We start from the raw sequence: 21,072 nt of genomic DNA, 5'->3' as shown, positions 1-21,072 counted from the left end.
TCTAAGGTAATGAAAACACAATTCTTATTTTCAGGTCATATGAAAACATATCTATGAATATTATATTACATTTCTGCCAATAGATCCCCGGTAACACTTTATAATGAGTACACACTATTAAGCATTAGTTAAGCATGAATAAATACTGAATTCATCATTTATAAAGCATGAATACACATTAGTATGTAGTTTATAAACACAGTTAAAAATGTTTTATTCATCATTGATAAGCACATTAGTTATGGATTGGTAAATACTGAATTCATCATTTATAAAGCATGATTCTGCTGTAAATAGTCATTACTATGTGGTTTATAATCACAGTTATAAATGTTTTACTCTTCATTGTACTGTACATTTCTGCATGCACTTGCACATCCACTATTCAGACATGTATTAATGATTAGTGACTGTGTTAGCAGATGTTCTATAAAACTCACAACAAATTCATTTTCTAATGAATGCCTATAAACAGTGATTAATGCAGGAATTCACAGTTACAAAGCACTTACTACTCGTTAATTAAGTATTTTGCGCGAGCTTATCTAAAGTGAGCACTATCTATGGCTTATTAAGGATTTACAAATGAGATATAAAGGCTGACAATGCCTCGAGACTCACAAAATGTTCAGTTATCTTAACAGACGAAGGAGAGACACAACACAAAGGGATATAGAACATATTGTATTGATATTTATTGCAACTTCCCAACATATTGTATGAAGACGAACAAGGGTGGTTTATGAAGACATGCTATTGTTGTGATCTTATCTGTTTGGGACGTGTACGTTGAGCTAGCAGTCCGCTCTCAGCACGTTGGTGGGATGTTACGCCATATTTACGTTCTCCATGCTCCCCTTGGCTGCACTGTCAGAAACTTCTGAGAGTTAACGTAAATATGACGTAACATCCCGCCAATGTGCTGAGAGCGGGACTGCTAACTCAACGTACACGTCCCAAACAGATAAGATCACAACAATAGCATGTCTTCATAAACCACCCTTGTTCGTCTTTATACAATATGTTGGGAAGTTGCAATAAATATCAATACAATCTGTTCTATATCCCTTTGTGTTGTGTCTCTCCTTCGTCTGTTAAGATAACTGAACATTTTGTGAGTCTCGAGGCATTGTCAGCCTTTATATCTCATTTGTAAATCCTTAATAAGCCATAGATAGTGCTCACTTTAGATAAGCTCGTGCAAAATACTTAATTAACGAGTAGTAAGTGCTTTGTAACTGTGAATTCCTGCATTAATCACTGTTTATAGGCATTCATTAGAAAATGAATTTGTTGTGAGTTTTATAGAACATCTGCTAACACAGTCACTAATCATTAATACATGTCTGAATAGTGGATGTGCAAGTGCATGCAGAAATGTACAGTACAATGAAGAGTAAAACATTTATAACTGTGATTATAAACCACATAGTAATGACTATTTACAGCAGAATCATGCTTTATAAATGATGAATTCAGTTTTTACTAATCCATAACTAATGTGCTTATCAATGATGAATAAAACATTTTTAACTGTGTTTATAAACTACATACTAATGTGTATTCATGGGTTATAAATGATGAATTCAGTATTTATTCATGCTTAACTAATGCTTAATAGTGTGTACTCATTATAAAGTGTTACTGATCCGCCTAAATGTGACACTGGACCTTTAATATTAATATTTGTGATAGGGACATGGCCATAACTGGTTACTGTGATTTTCCTTCCAAATTTACTCTCAGAATTCAATGACCTGCCACTTTTTTGGGTTGTCTTGCTTTTGCCTGATAATTGCGCTAGTTGTCGCTTTCGTTTGAACCAAAGCAGTTGGAATTGATTCACAATCACTTGTGCTTCCTAAATGGACAGATTGATATCCCTAAAGTTTAACTGACTTGGTGTTATACTGTAATATACTTTTTTGAGCAGTGAATTTCCACTGTATTACAGATTCCTCTGTATTAACAACCACCACTCTATTTACACAATCATTTCTCCACATTTGGGTGGCTGTGGTTCCTCCCATCAAAAATATGTATAAAAATATGTATGGCTATGCTATGCTAAGGGCAGTAAAGGGGAGAAAGGGAAAGGACCAACATTGACACCTGGAGAATTGCGCCACAAGAAAACTCACTCAGGCTAATTTCTGACATAAAACTCTTTCCCAATTAACCAACTATTTTATGAAATACTAAAAACAAAAGCAGGGACTGGAGCTGCTGAAAAAGAAAGATATTTAAGAAGCAAAGAAAAAAATATCTACAACTCAGGCAGTGTGACTGCTCAAATCTGTTAACATGGATGCCGACATAAACAGGAAGATGTTCTACCACACACACATCTCAGTTATTTGTGTTTACAGTATGTACATAAACACCTGATCAAAGAATCCATACAACATGTGGTAGCAGTGATGTGAAAAGATGTGCTGTTTAAAGTGGAAGTTGTTTTTCGACACCCTCATATAAAGGGTAGTGCCTGACTTCTAACAGCTTCTAACAACAGAACATAGAACAGCACAAAGTAAGAACATAGAACAGTAAATGGACCTGTGCTTGTATATATTTACACTACGTGCCACATTCACCCATCAGTGATGGCAAAGCCCATTGAACAGAAACTAACTCATTCATACACATTCACAGACTGATGCACAGCATCAAGAGCAATTCGGGGTTCAGTATCTTGCTCAAGGACACTTTGACATGTGGCGGGAGGAGCCAGGGATCGAACCAACAACCTTCTGATTAGTAGACAACCCGCTCTTTTTCTGAGCCACAGCCGCCCAGTACAGTGCAGCACAGTCCTCCACAGCGTAATCAGATATTGGTTAGAAATGTGCAACAACGTAGCTACGGTTACTAGCGATGTTGCTATGGTTACTGTTACTGGTATAGTGTAGCCATGGATGTTAGCTACCAATGTTGATATGGCTAGCTATAGATACTACTGGTAATACAGACATGGCTACAGTTTCCCTACAGTAGAGTAATGTACACGACCTGCGCTACCTGACGATGGAGTCTTAATGAATAATTCATTGGGATTGTCTCATTATTTATCCGTTCTTTACAGAACAAACTGTTTGACATTGTTTCATTCACACTGTTTCCTTTTTGTCACCCTGTTGATGTGAGAGAACAGAGTTGACTCTGTAATACTCTTCAACACTCGTACTAATTAAATGAAGTACTGGAGGCTTTGTGGTCCCTCAGTTGACATTTCTCCAAAGGTTGGAAAAGGCTTGAGATATTATGTAGGCTGCTGCCCTGGGTCAACAGTTCACCCGAGGAATGCTCTCAGATGCTTGAAGTTATTTAGAAAAGAAATCAATGAGATGTGAACAATCAGTAACATCAGTGATGTGGGTGCTGGGGTGAGGGAGAGACTACAGACTAAATCCTAACCGACTTTGAAATCACGTTGCATCATGCACATTGGTTTGTCTAATCTCAAACATGCACACACTACAAGATTTGAAAATAATGTGACCTTCAGAACGCGTGATCTCATGGGGAAGCAGATGTAAACAAAATGAGGTAGCGGAACAACTTGCTGTAGTAAGGTTAATGCTGTTCAGAAATGGTTGGGGGGATGAGGTTAACAGTGAGAACTGGAGGTATTAAGGTTAGGGTTCTAACCCTTATCCTTCAGTTTTAATATCTCAGAAAAAGTTAACCACTTCTGTACCGCAGTAATCATCCAGATTTTAACTCCTGGATCTATAAACCCCTCACATTACCAGGTAATCTAGTACCAAGATTGTCTGAGTTATGAATTACATTTAGGAAACTGTATATACATATACATATAATAGGTAGAAAAATATACAATATATTGACAGTAATCAGTAATACCCTAAGTTAGTGAACATACATGTTTTTTATGTACGGTTACATAATAGCCGATTTGTGCAGTTTCTCAATATATAGTATAGTAGGATAGTGATCGATATAATAGCATATAATACAATATATAGTAATATGATACTGTGGGATGAACACAGGAGCTGCTGTTGACTCTGTGTTAAAACAACATGAACTAAAGTAACATCTAACATGAATCAGTGCTAACATTAGCAAGCTGGGCTAACACTTCCACTTTCTAAGTGGAATACAAACTTAACAGCATGATGGGTCCTTCCAAATGTTGAATGAGGTCACATGTAGCCACTGATGACAGCAGACATCATGTTAAAATCCACGTGGAAGCAAATATTACCTTCCTCTGTGTTCTTATACTGTGGAGAATGAAAGTTATATAAAGTCCTCTGAGGATTTATGTTGTATCGCTGTAGTGTTCTTTGCATTGTTCATAAATGAGCTCAGAACCTTTGGTACAGTCAACTTTTTGAATGTACAGGAAATAAAATAGCACACAGTGGTAAACTCAGCTCTCTACTTTATTGAATATTCTGCTCAACATTTCCAACAGGTTTCACAGGAATCTGACATTGCTTCAGCTCTACAAACATCAGCAGTGTACTTAACATCTAACAAAGTGATTCCCTCCTCAGAGTGGTAAAGCCATTAATTTAACCCCAGGTCATGTTTAAGACACACATGTGACAAAATGATTCCTTTTATATTCTTTAAGGTTACATATGATATATTTTTAGGCTGAGCTGAACAAAAAAGAAAAGAAACAAATGCTAAATTAAAATATTTGCACTTTAACTACCTTATGTCCCAATATAACCAACATCTCACATTCAACTAAAGCAATATCAATATTATACCATTATTGTGAGTATCTGTTTCAACATTCTGCTCTTAAGACAGAAAGAAAACTTGTGTATCAGTATACATATGTTTAGGTATTAGAACAGAAAGTTACAATTAAAAACACATTATTGATTAATCAAGCAATGCAAACTGATTATGAAGAACATTTTGAGAAGAAGGCTGTGCTTAGAATCATCATGAACTAATACATAGAAGTTACATGTACAGTCACTTCATTAGAATCAGTGATCCTGGTCCATCTGGGTTTGAATGCATTTTTGATTTTTTTTAAGATTGAAGCTAAACTGGGGGTGTTTAAATGAAAATCCATATCCCCTACAGACCAAGATCTAACAAGTATTTGTCATTGCTCTTATTCAACTGGACACACGTACACAAAACTGGATTTTCGTCCAACCCAGAAGCATGGGTATACAGGCTCATTGAATAGGGTTTTAAAGGTATAGAGGTGAGTCAGTGTGTGAGAAGAGACTTTGTAGTAGGACAGAGTGCCAGCAGGCCAGTCCAGAAACAACCCAACTTTGTTGCAGCCAGAGGGAAAAGTATCTTCCCCTAGCCAACCATTATGATGTATCTGAAGTTTGCGTTCAAGATCCGAATAAAATTGGCCAACACCCCAAGACATGGTATTATTTCCAAGACTACTCTCTGAACTGCCTGATTTTCTGTCAATTCCCTTGTATGCAACACAGTTATAAACAGATTCAGGGGAACAATGACTCCACTCTACCTCCCAGTAATGGCGCCCCTTCAACCTCTCTTTGCAAAAAACCGTAGGTTGTTTATCAAACCTCTCTGGGTGATCAGGGTATGTCTGCCATTCTCCATATTTTGCCTTTTTGTTTCCCTCAGACAGAGTGAGGTAGTTGTTGGCAGTGTTTGGGTCCAGGTTGACATCACAAGCATCTGATGGAGAGACCAAAACAAAATGTGTTATTAGTTATTCTGATGGTCAAACAGGTTTCTGGAGGACAGAACATTCATATGGGGAATTTGTTACTCAAAAACAAACATGGAAAGTGACTTACACCAGATCAAATCTTTTTTGTCTGTGATAGTCTCCACAGGAGGGAGGTTGGGCTTTGAAAAATCCTCATTGATCAGAATGCCGTCCCTGTAATGGTAGATGGTTGCTCCTGTGTATTTCTTATTTTCAATGGCTGCTACAAGGAAACAGAACTGACTGTTGTTCTTCAGTGCTTTGGCAAGATAATTGAAATCTTTGGCTTTTTTCCTCATTTTGATGAAAACCTCATCTGAGTAGCACCAGTGGTCTTCATTGCTTCCTAATTTAGGTGATTTTAAGTAGTCAGCCATTGCATCAAGCCTGGGGTCAGAGCTCTCCAGGGAGGTGAAAACAAAGCACAGAGCATCCTCTACACCTGGAGCACGAACATCTCCGTCCAGCTTCAATTGATTTGGAACGATCTTTGTTCCCTGCATCGTTTCTACACAGGACCTGATGATGTTGATCTCTTTCTCTTTATGATCCAGCCAGCTCTTTAGTTTTTCATTACTGAATAGTGACTTGTCTCTGTCTTCCAAGAGTTGTTTTGTTGAACTCTCATCTTCTTTACCTTCACGGATGAGGGAAAATTTCGTCGCCATGGTCCTCTTCAGGTTAGATTCATAGTCTTCACACAAGTTTCGGAATCTGTCTAACCCTCCTTTAATCTGTGGAAGATTCTCTACCACTCTGTCATCCAGATATTCGTTGTATCTCATTCGTGTTTCACTGAAATCTTCAAGAGCATCTTGTGCCTTCCTCACTAGTCCAACACTGATCCCACTCTTAAGTTCATCAGCTTCGGAATACAAATTTTTCAATGGCATCAGCCAGACCTTCAGAGGAACACCCTTCTCTCTCTCTTCTCCCAGTAGCTTGGGGAGTTCTGCATAGGTCTTCACTGCCTGTTCAAATGATGCAGGGTTGCTGTCAAGAATGAAGTCTCCGTGGAATTTGCAGGAGAATTTGTTGGACAGGTCTTTTTCTTCATCAGTCAGCTTGATGTCAACTTTTCCCTCAATATCGAATAAGGGGATTTTCTTTATCACAGCTTCCATTCTGCCCTGGATGTTCTGAACGCTGCTGACATCTAATTTCTCACTGTCAAACACAAAGAAACCATTTGCCCCATAAAGGATGCCTGTGACTACATGTGTTGCTGAGGACTTCTTAATGATATCTATCTGCTGGGGGTCTTTGCATTGAAGGTGAGTCACTGACAACTCCTTGAATGTGGTGGTAGCGTTGTACTGAAGTGTCACTCTGCTCTGATTCTTGTATTTCTTCGTATCATTCAGATATTCAGCAGATCCTCCAACTTCAATCAGTCCACACAGGAAACTGGCCTTCAGAGAAGCGTTAATATCCAGCAGAGAGGACTTGGATTCAATGGTGTCAGATGCAGAAATTTCAAATGTACTGCCCTGATGAGAGGTCTCAGTTACTTTATGAGTTTCTTTATCCCATAATGTCACACCTGTAGGAATTTGAGAACATTAATCATCTGATAAAGCAGGAAACCCATTTTGTTAATATAAAATAACACAAAGCTAATCATTAAAAAGGAAGGAAACATAAAATTGAGGGTTTTTGGTAACAATATACATAATAAGTGTAATTGCACAACAACAAAACTTTGTGCCTGTAGACTTCAAATAAACAAAATATAAAAATATTTTAAAAGTTCAATATTGCAGTATAGTTTTTTGAAAACACAATGGCATTGTCTATTAATACAAATAAATTGCACAACACACAAAACTTTGTGCCATTTTTTTCGGGCGCTTCATTTTTGGGGGGGGGGGTGTGTTTTAAGGGGGGGAGGCCCCCCCCCAAACAAAAAAAACCGCCGGGGAGAAAAAAAAAAAAAAAAAAAAAAAAAAAAAATGTATGACTTCAAATAAACAAATATATATAAAAATATGTTTCAAAAAGTTTTTAATATAGATGCTTTTAGTATAGTATTTTTTATAATAACACAATTGAGCATATGGTATGAAATGTCACGTGATCAAGGCACTACCTTGTGATTTTGATACCAGCCTAAATTTTTTTAAAAAAAGTTTTAAAAAAAATGGGGAGGGGGGGAAAAAAAAAAAAAAATAAAAAAAAAAATAAAAAAAAAAAAAAAAAAAAATAAAACACGGGAAAAAATAAAAAAAAAATAGAAATTTTAAACCCCCGAAAAAAAACAGGAAAAACGGATGAAGATGATGATGACGATGATGATGATGTACTGTAGCTGTATGTTTAAACACATGCATGAAGAGCAAGGGTTTAATGTGGTTAAAGCAGGAAGTCAGTATCAATCACGATCTTGATGATTGATGAATGAGTGATTCTTACAGTATCAACTGTCCACAGCAGTGTTATATTGTATAAAAGCCTGGTCATGGTCGGAATGTTAAGTTGTTTTGCCGCGCCAGAGCGCAGTGTCTTTATGCACGACTGTTCGCTGAGTTTACCTTCATTAAATCGCCTTAAAATGACAGCAGACAATATAACCATACAGAGCTCTACACACATCAGACTGGTCGGATATAACTCGATATTCTCCTTTTAGTGAAGGAGATGTCCAGTTACCAGGGCTAATTATAGCCTCATCCAACTTTCTTTTTGGCAAACGCAGCGTCTGATGTTTTATCCATGGAACACAATGCATTGCAAACACTGACATTAATTACTGAACTATATGACCATGTACAAGGTGAGAGAGCGTCAGTTAGAATAGTTTCACTAGCATTGACCTTTCAATTAGAAGGTGCGTATTAAGACGCCCATACAGTCCGTGCGCCTATAAGACCACCTTGCACTTGACAAAAACCTTGGCTGAAATGCATGTTTGCACCGTCGTAGAACCAGGCCTGATTATTAAAAGAGTATAATTACATATTATTTAAAGTGGGGCATGTGCCCTTCCAGCTTAAATGGGCATGACTGGACTGTCTTGAAGCAACATTGTAAAGATATTACACATCTAAAACAATAAGATGGTGCATTGCCTTGATGATGTCATATTTCATTCCATATTTTCATATTATATATATATAATAATTTCTTAAATGGCATTCAATAATATATATATATACACACATTTTTATCTATTCTAAATGTCCCTTGATTTCTTTTTGTCCCATTATTTGTTCTCATTTTAATGCTCTTATCAACATGGAAAAGTGGATCGGCTTGCTTTGTGCAAATGTTGTTTTTATTGAAAACAACATTGGCATATACTGTAGTGTTCAATTTCACACTAACATTCTCACTTGGAGCAAATAATCTCTCACACAATGTATAAAAAATACTTTGTCACACAAACAGCCCCTTCAACAGCCCTTTCTAAGGGATCAAAACAGGGCCATACAAAATAATTACAAAGTGCACATGTAAGGTATACTAGGACTGAGCCTATAGTGCAGTTAAACCATGGCTTAATACTTTTCTCAAGTTTGCTTTGAACATAGCAGTCAGGCTACTGCTCTTTATTCACCAGAGGCTCAACCCAGTCTCTTATTTCAGAAAGAATGAACAGTAACGGTTACCAATAAAAGGTTAGCCTACTACTTCTTTGCTTTGAGCCAGTTACTCAAACAGACAAGCCTGTTGACATTTTAGGACAACAAGGAATCCATCCATTTCGGCGTCTTGCGCTCGCCATCCACTCAAAACGTAACGTCTACTACTCTTAAACAGGTGTGTGCGGCGTGCCTGTTGTTCTGTTTCCGGTCTAGCTAGATCCGGTGTGGTGTTGTAGTTTTTCTAACGTTACTAGTTGTTGCAACAGCATGTGAAAAAAACTACAAAGTGTGCTAGGCCAAAAAGAACGTTAATCTTGCGATAAAAAAATTGACGCCGTTAAAATGGGTTTGCGTTAATGCCGTTAATAACACGTTAAACTGACAGCACTAAAATATATATAGAGAGATGTTTTCCAAGTCAAAACTTACCTGGGATCAGTTGATCTCGCCGAGCATCATAGAGCATTCCTAGGGTGAAAGGTCGACCCAGGCCTGCAACTTTCATGTTATCTGAGGCCATTTCAACAACCTGTGGAGAAATGTAAAGTCAGTGACCACAGAGCCTTCAATACTTCATTTAAAATGTATTATCAGTATGAGTGTTGAGACTCAGAGAGAAAATAGACAGGATGACAAAGATAAGAAACAGAAAGACAGACCGTTTACTGTGCTTAGTATTTCCCAGGAGACACTAATGTGACAGTGATAGCTGTACACAGACTGGAGTTCAGTAAAAGTCTAAAGATATTTCTGTTTTTGTCACCCTCTGTGTCTGTCCACCCAGTTTGTCCTCACCTGGTGAAGTTGTGTAGATCAGTTGAGTTGTGTAAGTCTTCTTGTCTTCCAACTGGAGCTGCCAGTCTGATCATCTCTGATATCTGCGAGATTACTTATATCCTCTCAAATACTCCTCCCATGACACTCCTCCAGACATGACTACAAGTCCAGGAACAACTACAGAGCAGATTAAGGGAAATGGGAACAGGTGGGTGGATGGGTGGGGCAGTCCGGTTGATGGGGAAAAGAATGATTGTCCGTGTCCATCTGGTGGATGGATGGAAAATGGCAACGAGGGGGCCTTGAAATGGGAACTGGAGAAAGAACACTTTAGCTTGGAGAGAGAACAGTGGTTATTTGAGTGGCTACAAGAGGTGTTTTGTCATGGGGAAGAAAAATACTCAAACCATTTTTCCAGTGAGGACAGTCTGGATCATGACACTTGTGTACAAAATAAACTTTTACTAACTTTTTCCTAGTAAGACCTGGTTACCGGTATATGTGTGCAGGACTGTCACATCACAATCCAGGGTGCATTTAATGAAAGCACTTTAGTTAAATGTTATTAAATGTCACTGCTGACATCTAAGATTTTATTCACAGTTTTAATTCAATTCAATTTAATTCAATTTTATTTGTATAGCGCCAATTCATAACAGAAGTTATCTCAGGACACTTTTCAAATAGAGCAGGTCTAGACCGAACTCTTTGTAACATTTTTTACAGAGACCCAACAGTACCACCATGAGCAAGCACTTGGTGACAAGGGCAAGGAAAAACTGCCTGTTAAAAGGCAGAAACCTAGGACCTTCGGCTCTAGGTGGGTGGTTGTCTGTCTCGACCAGTTGGGGTGAGAGAGAGAGAGAGAGACACAGAGAGACAGAGAGAGAGAGAGAGAGAGAGACAGACAGGTGCACAGCAACAACAGTATTGGCAATGGCAATCTAGCAGGACCATGGCAGGAGGCTCCACCAGGATCGATAAGAACCTGCGAGACGAGAAAGCACAAGAACTCCGGGGAAGAAGTGAAGTTAGTAACATGCATTAATGGGACATGAATGAGTGCATAAAGAGAGAGGAAGAGAGGAGCTCAGTGCACCATGGGAAACCCCCTGATAGTCTAGGCCTATAGCAGCATAACTAAGGGATGGTTCAGGACTCACCTGATCCAGCCCTAACTATAAGCTTTATCAAAGAGGAATGTCTTAAGCCTACTCTTGAATGTGGAGAGGGTGTCTGCCTCCCGAACCACAACTGGAAGCTGGTTCCACAGGAGAGGAGCTTGGTAACTGAAGGCTCTGGCTCATGTTCTACTTTTAGAGACTATAGGAACCACAAGTAGCCCAGCATTCAGAGAACGTAGTGTTCTAGAGGGGTAATAGGGTACTATGAGCTCTTTAAGATATGAAGGGGCCTGACCATGAAGAGCTTTATAGGTGAGGAGGAGGATTTTAAATTCTATTCTAAGTTTTACTAGTTTTTATTGTTTTATCTGTCATTTGTATGTATTGCGTGGTATATTTTTCACACAATATTCATATTAGCTGTAAGTTAAGACATTATATGTAATCCATTGAGGTTTAACGTTAATGTATGAAACTTGACCCACGTAAAGGGTGAGTACAATGAAATAACTCATTCTGTGATCTGTACCAAAGCAAAAAGAAGCATTAAATAAAAGGACAAAAACAAACTTTTTGACAAGGAAGGAGGGAAAAAATCAAATAAACAAAGTAAACAAAGGCCGTAAAGTGAAACAACCAAATAGCTCCTATCACTTGTCTCTGAATGTGATTTTTAACCTTTGAATAACTTTAAATGTCTCCAAGCCATAGAGAGAGCCGGCATTCAGCGCTGGCTCAGAACACTATTCATCATGTTAAAGGAGAAGGGACAATATTCATATTAGCTGTAAATTGAGACATTATATGTAATCCATTGAGGTTATGTGTGACTTTATGTTTAACTTTGTGTTTATTCTGTCTCAATGAGAGATTTCTTAAGAACTGGACTCAGGCCAAAAAAGATAAGATATGGCAAGAACACATGGAAGAACCGCCTTCCTTCTGGAACCTTATGTTCCAGAGAACAAGAGAAAAGGCCAAGTGATTAGGAGAGACGGCATCCATCCCACTTTGGATGGAGCGGCTCTCTTATCTAGAAATATGGCGAAGTTTATTTCTAAAACCTGACAGTCCAGAGTTAGGACCAGGAAGCAGAGCTGCTGTCTTACACACTCCTCTGCGCTTTCTTTAGAACAGTCACCCACCCAAAACCCCATAGAGACTGTGTCTGTCCCCCGACCACCTAAACTATTTAAAGAAATAAAAACAAGAGGAGTTCAACATAAAAATCTAATAAAAATTAAAACCAACTCCTCAGTAGCACAAAATAAGAGAATGAAATGTGGGCTGTTAAATATCAGGTCTCTGTCCTCTAAAGCTGTTCTAGTGAATGAATTAATATCAGATTATGATATTGATTTACTTTGTCTTACTGAGACCTGGTTGTCCCACGAGGAGTATGTTAGCCTAAATGAATCCACCCCCCAGTCATATTAATACTCACATTCCTCGAGGCACAGGCCGAGGAGGTGGAGTAGCAGCTATATATGATTCGAGCGTTTTAATGGACCCTAAACCTAAACTAAATTATAATTCATTTGAAAGCCTTGTTCTTAGTCTTTCTCACCCAAACTGGAAAACACTGCAGCCAGTTCTATTTGTTATAGTGTACCGCGCTCCTGGACCGTACTCTGATTTTATATCTGAATTTTCAGAGTTTCTATCAAGCTTAGTCCTTAAATCAGATAAAGTAATTATTGTAGGTGATTTTAATATTCATGTGGATGTTGACAATGACAGCCTTAGTAATGCATTTATATCATTAATAGACTCAATTGGCTTCTGTCAGAGTGTAAATAAACCAACTCATTGTTTTAATCACACTCTTGACCTTGTTTTATCATATGGCATTGATATTGAACATTTAATAGTCTTCCCACATAATCCTTTCCTATCTGACCATTATTTAGTAACTTTTGAATTCATACTATTAGATTATAAGCCATTAGGCAAAACTTCCTACAGCAGATGTTTATCGACAGTGCTGTAGCTAAATTTAAGGAGGAGATTCCTTCAGTGTTTAATTCAATGCCATGTCTGAATTTAACAGAGTCCTATAATGACCTTAGTCCCTCTGAAATTGATAATCTTGTCGATAGTGCTACAGGCTCACTACGATCAACATTAGACTCTATCGCTCCTATAAAAAGGAAATTATTAAAACATAGGAGACTAGCACCTTGGTATAACCACCAAACCCGCCAGTTAAAGCAAATAGCTAGAAATCTGAAAGGAAATGGCGCTCTTCCAAATTATCAGAATATCGCTCAAATTGGCAAGATGATCTTAAGATTTATAGAAAGGCCCTCCGTAATGCCAGAGGGCCTATTACTCAGCACTAATAGAAGAAAATAAGAACAACCTAGGTTCCTCTTCAGCACGTAGCCAGGCTGACAGAGAGTCACGCTCTATCGAGCCACATATCCCCATAAACTTAAGTAGCAATGACTTCATGAGCTTCTTCTATAATAAAATTATTACTATTAGAGAAAAATTAATCCCAACTGCCATCACAGTTATCAGTGGCTCTCCAAGTTCAGGGACTTCTGTCATGTAAACTTAGATGTTATTTAGACTGTTTTTCTGCTATCGATCTTCATCAGTTAACTTCAATCATTTCTTCATCGAAGCCATCAACCTGTCTGTTAGACCCGATCCCAACTAGGCTGCTTAAAGAGTTGTTCCCTTAATTGGCACTTCTTTACTGGATATGATTAATCTTTCTTTATTATCAGGATATGTACCACAGTCCTTTAAAGTAGCTGTAATTAAACCCCTTCTTAAAAGTCTACTCTTGACCCGGGGTTTTAGCCAACTATAGACCGATTTCTAACCTCCCGTTCCTCTCTAAGATTCTGGAGAAGTAGTCGCCAAGAGTTGTGTGACTTTCTACATAACAATAGTTTATTTGAGGATTTTCAGTCAGGATTTAGAGTTCATCTAGCGAGACAGCTCTGGTTAAAGTTAATAATGACCTTCTGACTGCTTCTGACAATGGACTTGTCTCTGTACTTGTATTATTAGATCTTAGTGCTGCATTTGACACCATTGACCATGATATTCTTTTACAGAGACTTGAGCATCAAATTGGCATTAAAGGAACTGCCCTAACCTGGTTTAAGTCATACTTATCAGATCGTACTCAGTTTGTACATGTTAACGATGAATCCTCCATAAATACTAAAGTTAGTCATGGAGTTCCACAAGGTTCTGTACTTGGACCAATACTATTTACTTTATATATGCTCCCTTTAGGCAACATTATTAGGAATCACTCCATTAACTTTCACTGTTATGCAGATGATACGCAGTTATATCTATCAATCAAACCCAATGAAATTAATCAATTATCTAAATTACAAACATGTCTTAAGGACATAAAATCCTGGATGACCTGCAATTTTCTGATGTTAAACTCGAAAACCGAAATTCTTGTTCTTGGCCCCAAAACCTTAGAGACTCATTGTCTAAGATATAGTCACTCTAGATGGCATTAACTTGGCCTCTAGCACCACTGTCAGGAATCTTGGAGTTCTCTTTGATCAGGATTTGTCATTTAACTCCCACATAAGCAGACCTCTAGGACTGCCTTCTTTCATTTACGTAATATTAGAAAAATTAGACACATACTATCACAGACAGATGCAGAAAAACTAATCCATGCTTTGTTACTTCAAGGCTGGATTACTGCAACTCTTTATTATCAGGTTGCCCCAATAAGTCCATTAAAACGCTCCAATTAATTCAGAACGCTGCAGCACGTACTGACAGGAACTAGAAAAGAGATCCATCCTCCTGTACTAGCTACTCTGCATTGGCTCCCTATAAAATGTAGAATTGAATTTAAAATACTCCCCTCACCTATAAAGCTCTTCTGGTGGCCCTTCTATCTTAAAGAGCTCATAGTACCCTATTACCCCACTAGAACACTCGTTCTCTGAATGCTGGGCTACTTGTGGTTCCTATAGTCTCTAAAGTAGAACAGGAGCCAGAGCCTTCAGTTACCAAGCTCCTCTCCTGTGGAACCGGCTTCCAGTTGTGGTTCGGGAGGCAGACACCCTCACCACTTTCAGAGTAGGCTTAAGACATTCCTCTTGATAAAGCTTATAGTTAGGGCTGGATCAGGTGGTCCTGAACCATCCCTTAGTTATGTGCTATAGGCCTAGACTATCGGGGATTTCCCATGGTGCACTGAGCTACTCTCTCCTCTCTTCTGCACTCATTCATGTCCCTTTAATGCTGTTACTAACTCCACTTCTCCCCGGAGTTCTTGTGCTCTCGCGCAGGTTCTCATGGATCCTGGTGGGCCTCCTGCCATGGTCGCTTGACTGCCATTGCCAATACTGTTGTTGCTGTGCACCGTCTGTCTGTCTGTCGCCCCCCCCCCCCCCCCCCCCCCCCAACTGGTCGAGACAGCGACCACCCACCTAGGCCGGAGGATCTGTCCTGGTTTCTGCCTTTTAACAGGCAGTTTTTCCTTGCCCTTGTCGCCAGTGCTTGCTCTGGTGGTACTGTTGGGTCTCTGTAATTAATGTTAAAGAGTTCGGTCTAGACCTGCTCTATTTGAAAAGTGTCCTGAGATAACTTCTGTTATGAATTGGCGCTATACAAATAAAATTGAATTGAATTGAATTGAATTGATGTGATTAATAACTCTGTTTGTACATGTTTCTCACGCAGTCTAAATGAGCTGTTCTTTCTCCTGTACTGTGTCTTTCTCTGCAGAATTTACTCCGATAAAGGAGAGAGAGTAGCGCTGACTGCACACTCTGGTATTAGATCAAACTATGAAATGTGTTTTTACAGGCTTGATTAAGCTGTGGGTGGTATTAGCCAGGAAAGATGGACACACATGTAATTTTAGGACACTGGTTGTGTCTCCAATACATTTTAAACTAATAAATCATTATGAAAGTAAAGTAAACTCTAAAAGTTCATTTACAAAGCACACTGAAATGATTGGTTAGCATTATAGGCCCTTTGGGTTGAAGCTGTCTTTCCGACATACAGCAAGTGCTTCCAGCTGTTGCTCTTCCACACACAAACCCTCAAAGTGAAGAAAACGACTGCTTCAAGGAGGTTTTAAAATATTGTGTGTTGAACTTTAATATATGAAACTTGACCCACCCAAAGGGTAAGTGCAATGAAATAACTCATTCTCTGATCTGTACCAAAGCAAAAAGACTCCAACTCAGCTCATAGGCCTCCTCGGCTGAGAAGCATTAGATAAAAGAACAAGAACAAACTGCTTGACAAAGAAGGAAAATTGAGTAAACAGTAAGTAAAGTAAACAAAGGCCGTAAAGTGAAACAATCAGATAGCTCCTATCACTGGTCTCTGAATGTGATTTTTAACCTTTGAATAACTTTAAATGTCTCCAAGCCATAGAGAGAGCCGGCATTCAGCGCTGGCTCAGAACACTATTCATCATGTTAAAGGAGAAGGGACAATATTCATATAAACTGTAAATTGAGACATTATATGTAATCTATTGAGGTTATGTGTGACTTTATGTTTAACTTTAAAGATAAGATATGGCAAGAACACATGGAAGAACCGCCCTTATGTTCCGGAGAACAAGAGAAAAGTACATGTGATGTGATTAATAACTCTGTTTGTACATGTTTCTCACGCAGTCTAAATGAGCTGTCCTTTCTCCTGTACTGTGTCTTTCTCTGCAGAATTTACTCAGGATTTTATTACAATCAATAAAAGTCTAATTTGTTAAAGATCTTCGGCTGCTGTTGATTTCTTCTGCCACCACAATTGTTATGTTTTACAGTGTTCATTGCTATTTATATTAATTAATATTCTTATTTTTGTTGAATTTAAATGTAATTTCAGTATGTGTTGGTAAGTTTATCAAGGTTCTATATCTATTTGTCACCCTCAACAACTTCCAGGGCAATAAGTTAAAGCACAGCAATGAATATATTTGTCATTATAAACGATAGTGAACAATTTATAACCATTTATATTATGCTGTGTCTTTCTTATGTGATGCAGTACATGTAGTAAACGAGCTGCTGAATGTTTAATGTCCCTTTATGCATATTACTGTCTAATATCAAAAGCAGAAGTTTAAGTTGTTCTTGCTCTTCATGTAATGTTGGCTCACATTACCCACATAATGAGGCTCAGCAACAATATATATTACAGCATTTTACTCATGCTGCTGTAGTTAGATAAAGGAGAGAGAGTAGCGCTGACTGCACAACGAAGCCAGCACCGAAGACAGAGCTCATCATCATCATCACATTTACTCTCATTCATACAAATGAGATACAATCGTATCATAAAAGTCTTTGAGAACAACTACCTCAACACGAGAGCAAATGTGGGACTGGCTTTGTGTCATTTGGTGAAATAAAAGGCTGCAGACAGACAGCGAGCAGGACTTCTTGCTGTTGGACTAGTCAGTAATATTAGCTTGGCTTGCTGTTGTCTTGTGTTTTTGTCTTGTGTGTTAGCAGAGTTGTATAAAGTAATAAATAATAAAAAAAATAAAAATAATTATTGGTAACACTTTATAATGAGTACACACTATTAAGCATTAGTTAAGCATGTATAAATAATGAAATCATCATTTATAACGCATGAATACACATTAGTATGTAGCTAAGCCGACCTAGTCTAGTCTCGTCTAGCTGGGCGAGGAAGTGCCTAGCAGCGGCGGGACGGCGTAGCCACCGCGGGTCGGTAACGTTAGTAACGTTAGTCGTTAGTGACAAGCTAAGGTTAGCTTTCAATGATAATGTGTGCTACCAAACAAAGACGCAAAATACTTAATTAACGAGTAGTAAGTGCTTTGTAACTGTGAATTCCTGCATTAATCACTGTTTATAGGCATTCATTAGAAAATGAATTTGTTGTGAGTTTTATAGAACATCTGCTAACACAGTCACTAATCATTAATACATGTCTGAATAGTGGATGTGCAAGTGCATGCAGAAATGTACAGTACAATGAAGAGTAAAACATTTAGAACTGTGATTATAAACCACATAGTAATGACTATTTACAGCAGAATCATGCTTTATAAATGATGAATTCAGTTTTTACCAATCCATAACTAATGTGCTAATCAATGATGAATAAAACATTTTTAACTGTGTTTATAAACTACATACTAATGTGTATTCATTCGTTATAAATGATGAATTCAGTATTTATTCATGCTTAACTAATGCTTAATAGTGTGTACTCATTATAAAGTGTTACCTAATTATTTAATTTGGTTTAATAATAATAAATGCATGTGTGCAGCTGTCCATATTTATAACAGAGGTATTTCAACTGGGGGTGTCAAATCGCTTGGAACAATAATGTGAGTCTGATGTGTGTTTTTCTGCTATAAATTATAACTTCCACATTACAACCCTTAAAACATACATCTACTAATTTGACTTTTTTAAAATTCCAGTCTATGAATATGCAAATGTAGTTCATCATTAAGTATTTGTGATTTCACAAATGATGCCCTTAGGCCCCGCCCCTTAAAACCCCGACTACCAGTGAGCACAGAGAAACTTTGCAGATCAAACATCCTTCTAGAGTCAAACTACATCATTCTGCACTGTGAAGATCAAACATCCAACTGTAGGAACAAGAAGAAAAACAGATTTGTGAGTGGAGGGGGGCTTTAATATTACATTAAAAGTTGGTTAAAAGTGTGAATTAAAGATTCCCTGCATGGACAGAATCAAGTTGTGTCACAACACACACAAAAAAAAGGTGCATTAGCCAGCATGTCTGTCGCTGAGGAAGAGGACACGATTTCCAAATGAAGGGCTGGATTGAGTTTAAGGTTTGAAGTTCAGTCGAGCTGCAGACTTCAGTCGATGAGGAGCAGACAGCAGGTCAATATAATTCATTATCAAGTTTACTGAACCAAACATGTGCAACATGGGTTGAGAATATAGCAGAGTGCACAGTCTCTATCTGCCAACATAGGTCTTACACAACGGACACAGGTTCCATATTGATTGGATGAATAAAAAGTTTGCACTTTAAAACTGAGTGCACTGAAACCAAATCAGTCAGCATACCTGTACTGGGAACTATTTGCTTATATTATCAGTTTCAATGCTGTTACGGCCGCCGCTGGCTGTCGTTTAGTGCATATTCTTTGTGGTGTTCAATGTGTGATTCCCTTTTGAGGATTGGTCCTTCTGGAGCAGAGACCGCCTACTTCCTGGTTGCTGTCCCCTGGCACCTGTGATTGGTGTGGCTGTGATTCCACTGAAGCTACCAATCAGGAGTCCTCATCAACCCCAGCTACGCTTAAATAGCTTGTGTGTCCACAGTTCAGGGCGGCTGTGAGTTAGTGATCAGTTCGCCTGGCTGTTATCAGAGTGGATTCAGCCAGTGCCTTTGTAATCTTTTGTGACCTTTTAAGTTGCTCAATAACGGCAGTTTTGTTTTGTTGTTCACTAGTTTGTAAGCTTATGGGTGCTGATCTCCTTTTGTTCTTTAACTGTGATTCAGTCATTTTCATTTTGTGTACTAGTTTATTGTCAGCATCTGTATAGCTTCTCTTTTGTTATATTTCATTCTGCAAGCACGCTCTCCATAGTTAATTAAACACCTGATTAGAACTTGAACCTGTCAATTGTCTCATTCCATCTCATTTCCAATTGTATGTTACTGCTCTCCACATCGAGCCGGGTCGTAACAATGCAGTCTGTATTATTTGCTGTTGGCTCTGGACTCCAGCTGAAATGAAACCATGACGGTGAGGTCACAATGCTGGATGTGAGCTTTAATTTGATGGTGTTCACATCCATTAATATATAAATGAATATCCCTTCGCCAGGTCCATGTCCACTACCCACAGGTTGTTTTCCAAATTAATAAATCCAAGAGAACAGCACTTAAAAAGGGACACAGTGAGGCACTGAAGTTTTAGTTTCCCACAAATTTCTTTCCATTGAATATCAACTTAATTATCTGTTAACATCCTAACATTTGCAGGTCAATCTCTGGTTGTCATTGTTAGCAGACCTCCAGGCTGCAGTGCAGCTCCGCACTTTTCACTGATGAGCCACACTGATTAGACTGAATTACATGGCATTAGTATCAAATTAATGTTAGTTTCAGTTACAGATCTCTTCTTCCTGTCCCTATCCCTCTCTTGTTTGCCCAAACAAGTCCAGTCTCTACTTCTATCTTTCTGTTATTTGTTATTTCTGTCTTTGCGAGGTTAAATTGTGATTAAAAACCAACTGAATTAAATGAATTGACTCCGAACAGAAAGTAGAAGTTGCGATGGAGAGCCTGCTGATGCTCACTGACCCATTCAGAAAGTAATGTTATTAAACTGAACATAGCCCACATTAATGTTCCTAACATTAGTAACACTGTTGTCGTAACAGGTCATTTGCGTCTCTAATTCCTATAACTTTACAAACCCCCAGGCATCTATGTGTCACAAAAGACCCAGAGGGTTCAATCAAGTGAGAAATAAAAAATGTAACCATATACGTCCAAGTGAACAATAACTAACTTCCTTTGTCCTTTTATGCAACTGGATAAAATTATTGTTCTGTGCATTTTCCCACATAACTGGTGATATTCTGGTGTTGGGTTAAACATTAATGAAAAGTTTAGAAGAATTATTCTGCAAGCAAGCACTGGCTGCAGCGCCTCAGAGATTAACACACACTCTCTCTCACACACACACACACACACACACCCCTCTCTCACACACACCCTTCTGAGTCTCTTGACACACAAACCTGGAAGTGTGAATCGTCTAAGAAATTACAACAGCTCAGTGCGCTGGGCAGTGAGGCAGGCAGGTATTGATAACACTGCAGCTACTTATCGCCTCGTTCTTCTTCACCTGCTCACAGTCTACCTGCCCCACACACCTTCCTCTCCTCCTTTACTCCTT

The 21,072-nt window shown here is 38.4% G+C and overlaps 1 protein-coding gene across 2 annotated transcripts in view; it reads right to left on the bottom strand.

Moving 5' to 3' along the window:
* LOC127372979 (stonustoxin subunit beta-like) overlaps nt 1-10,187 on the bottom strand; it is a 48,208-nt gene extending 38,021 nt beyond the window's left edge. Inside the window, exons 1-4 of one of the 2 annotated variants that reach the window (XR_007886811.1) lie at nt 10,072-10,187; nt 9,706-9,805; nt 5,781-7,235; nt 4,679-5,658 (exon numbers count right to left, since the gene is read on the bottom strand). Coding sequence is in view for 1 of the 2 variants with exons in the window: in XM_051416992.1 (XP_051272952.1) it covers nt 5,105-5,658; nt 5,781-7,235; nt 9,706-9,796 (2,100 nt within the window). In the remaining variant the exon portion in view is untranslated. Of the gene's footprint in view, nt 1-4,391; nt 5,659-5,780; nt 7,236-9,705; nt 9,806-10,071 lie in introns of those variants that run through there. The other variant, XM_051416992.1, reaches the window with a different exon arrangement.
* Between the last annotated feature and the right edge of the window lie 10,885 nt (nt 10,188-21,072).

This window comes from Dicentrarchus labrax, unplaced genomic scaffold (assembly GCF_905237075.1).
Source record: "Dicentrarchus labrax unplaced genomic scaffold, dlabrax2021, whole genome shotgun sequence".
NCBI lineage: Eukaryota > Metazoa > Chordata > Actinopteri > Moronidae > Dicentrarchus > Dicentrarchus labrax.
This window is presented reverse-complemented; position numbering and strand designations above follow the sequence as displayed.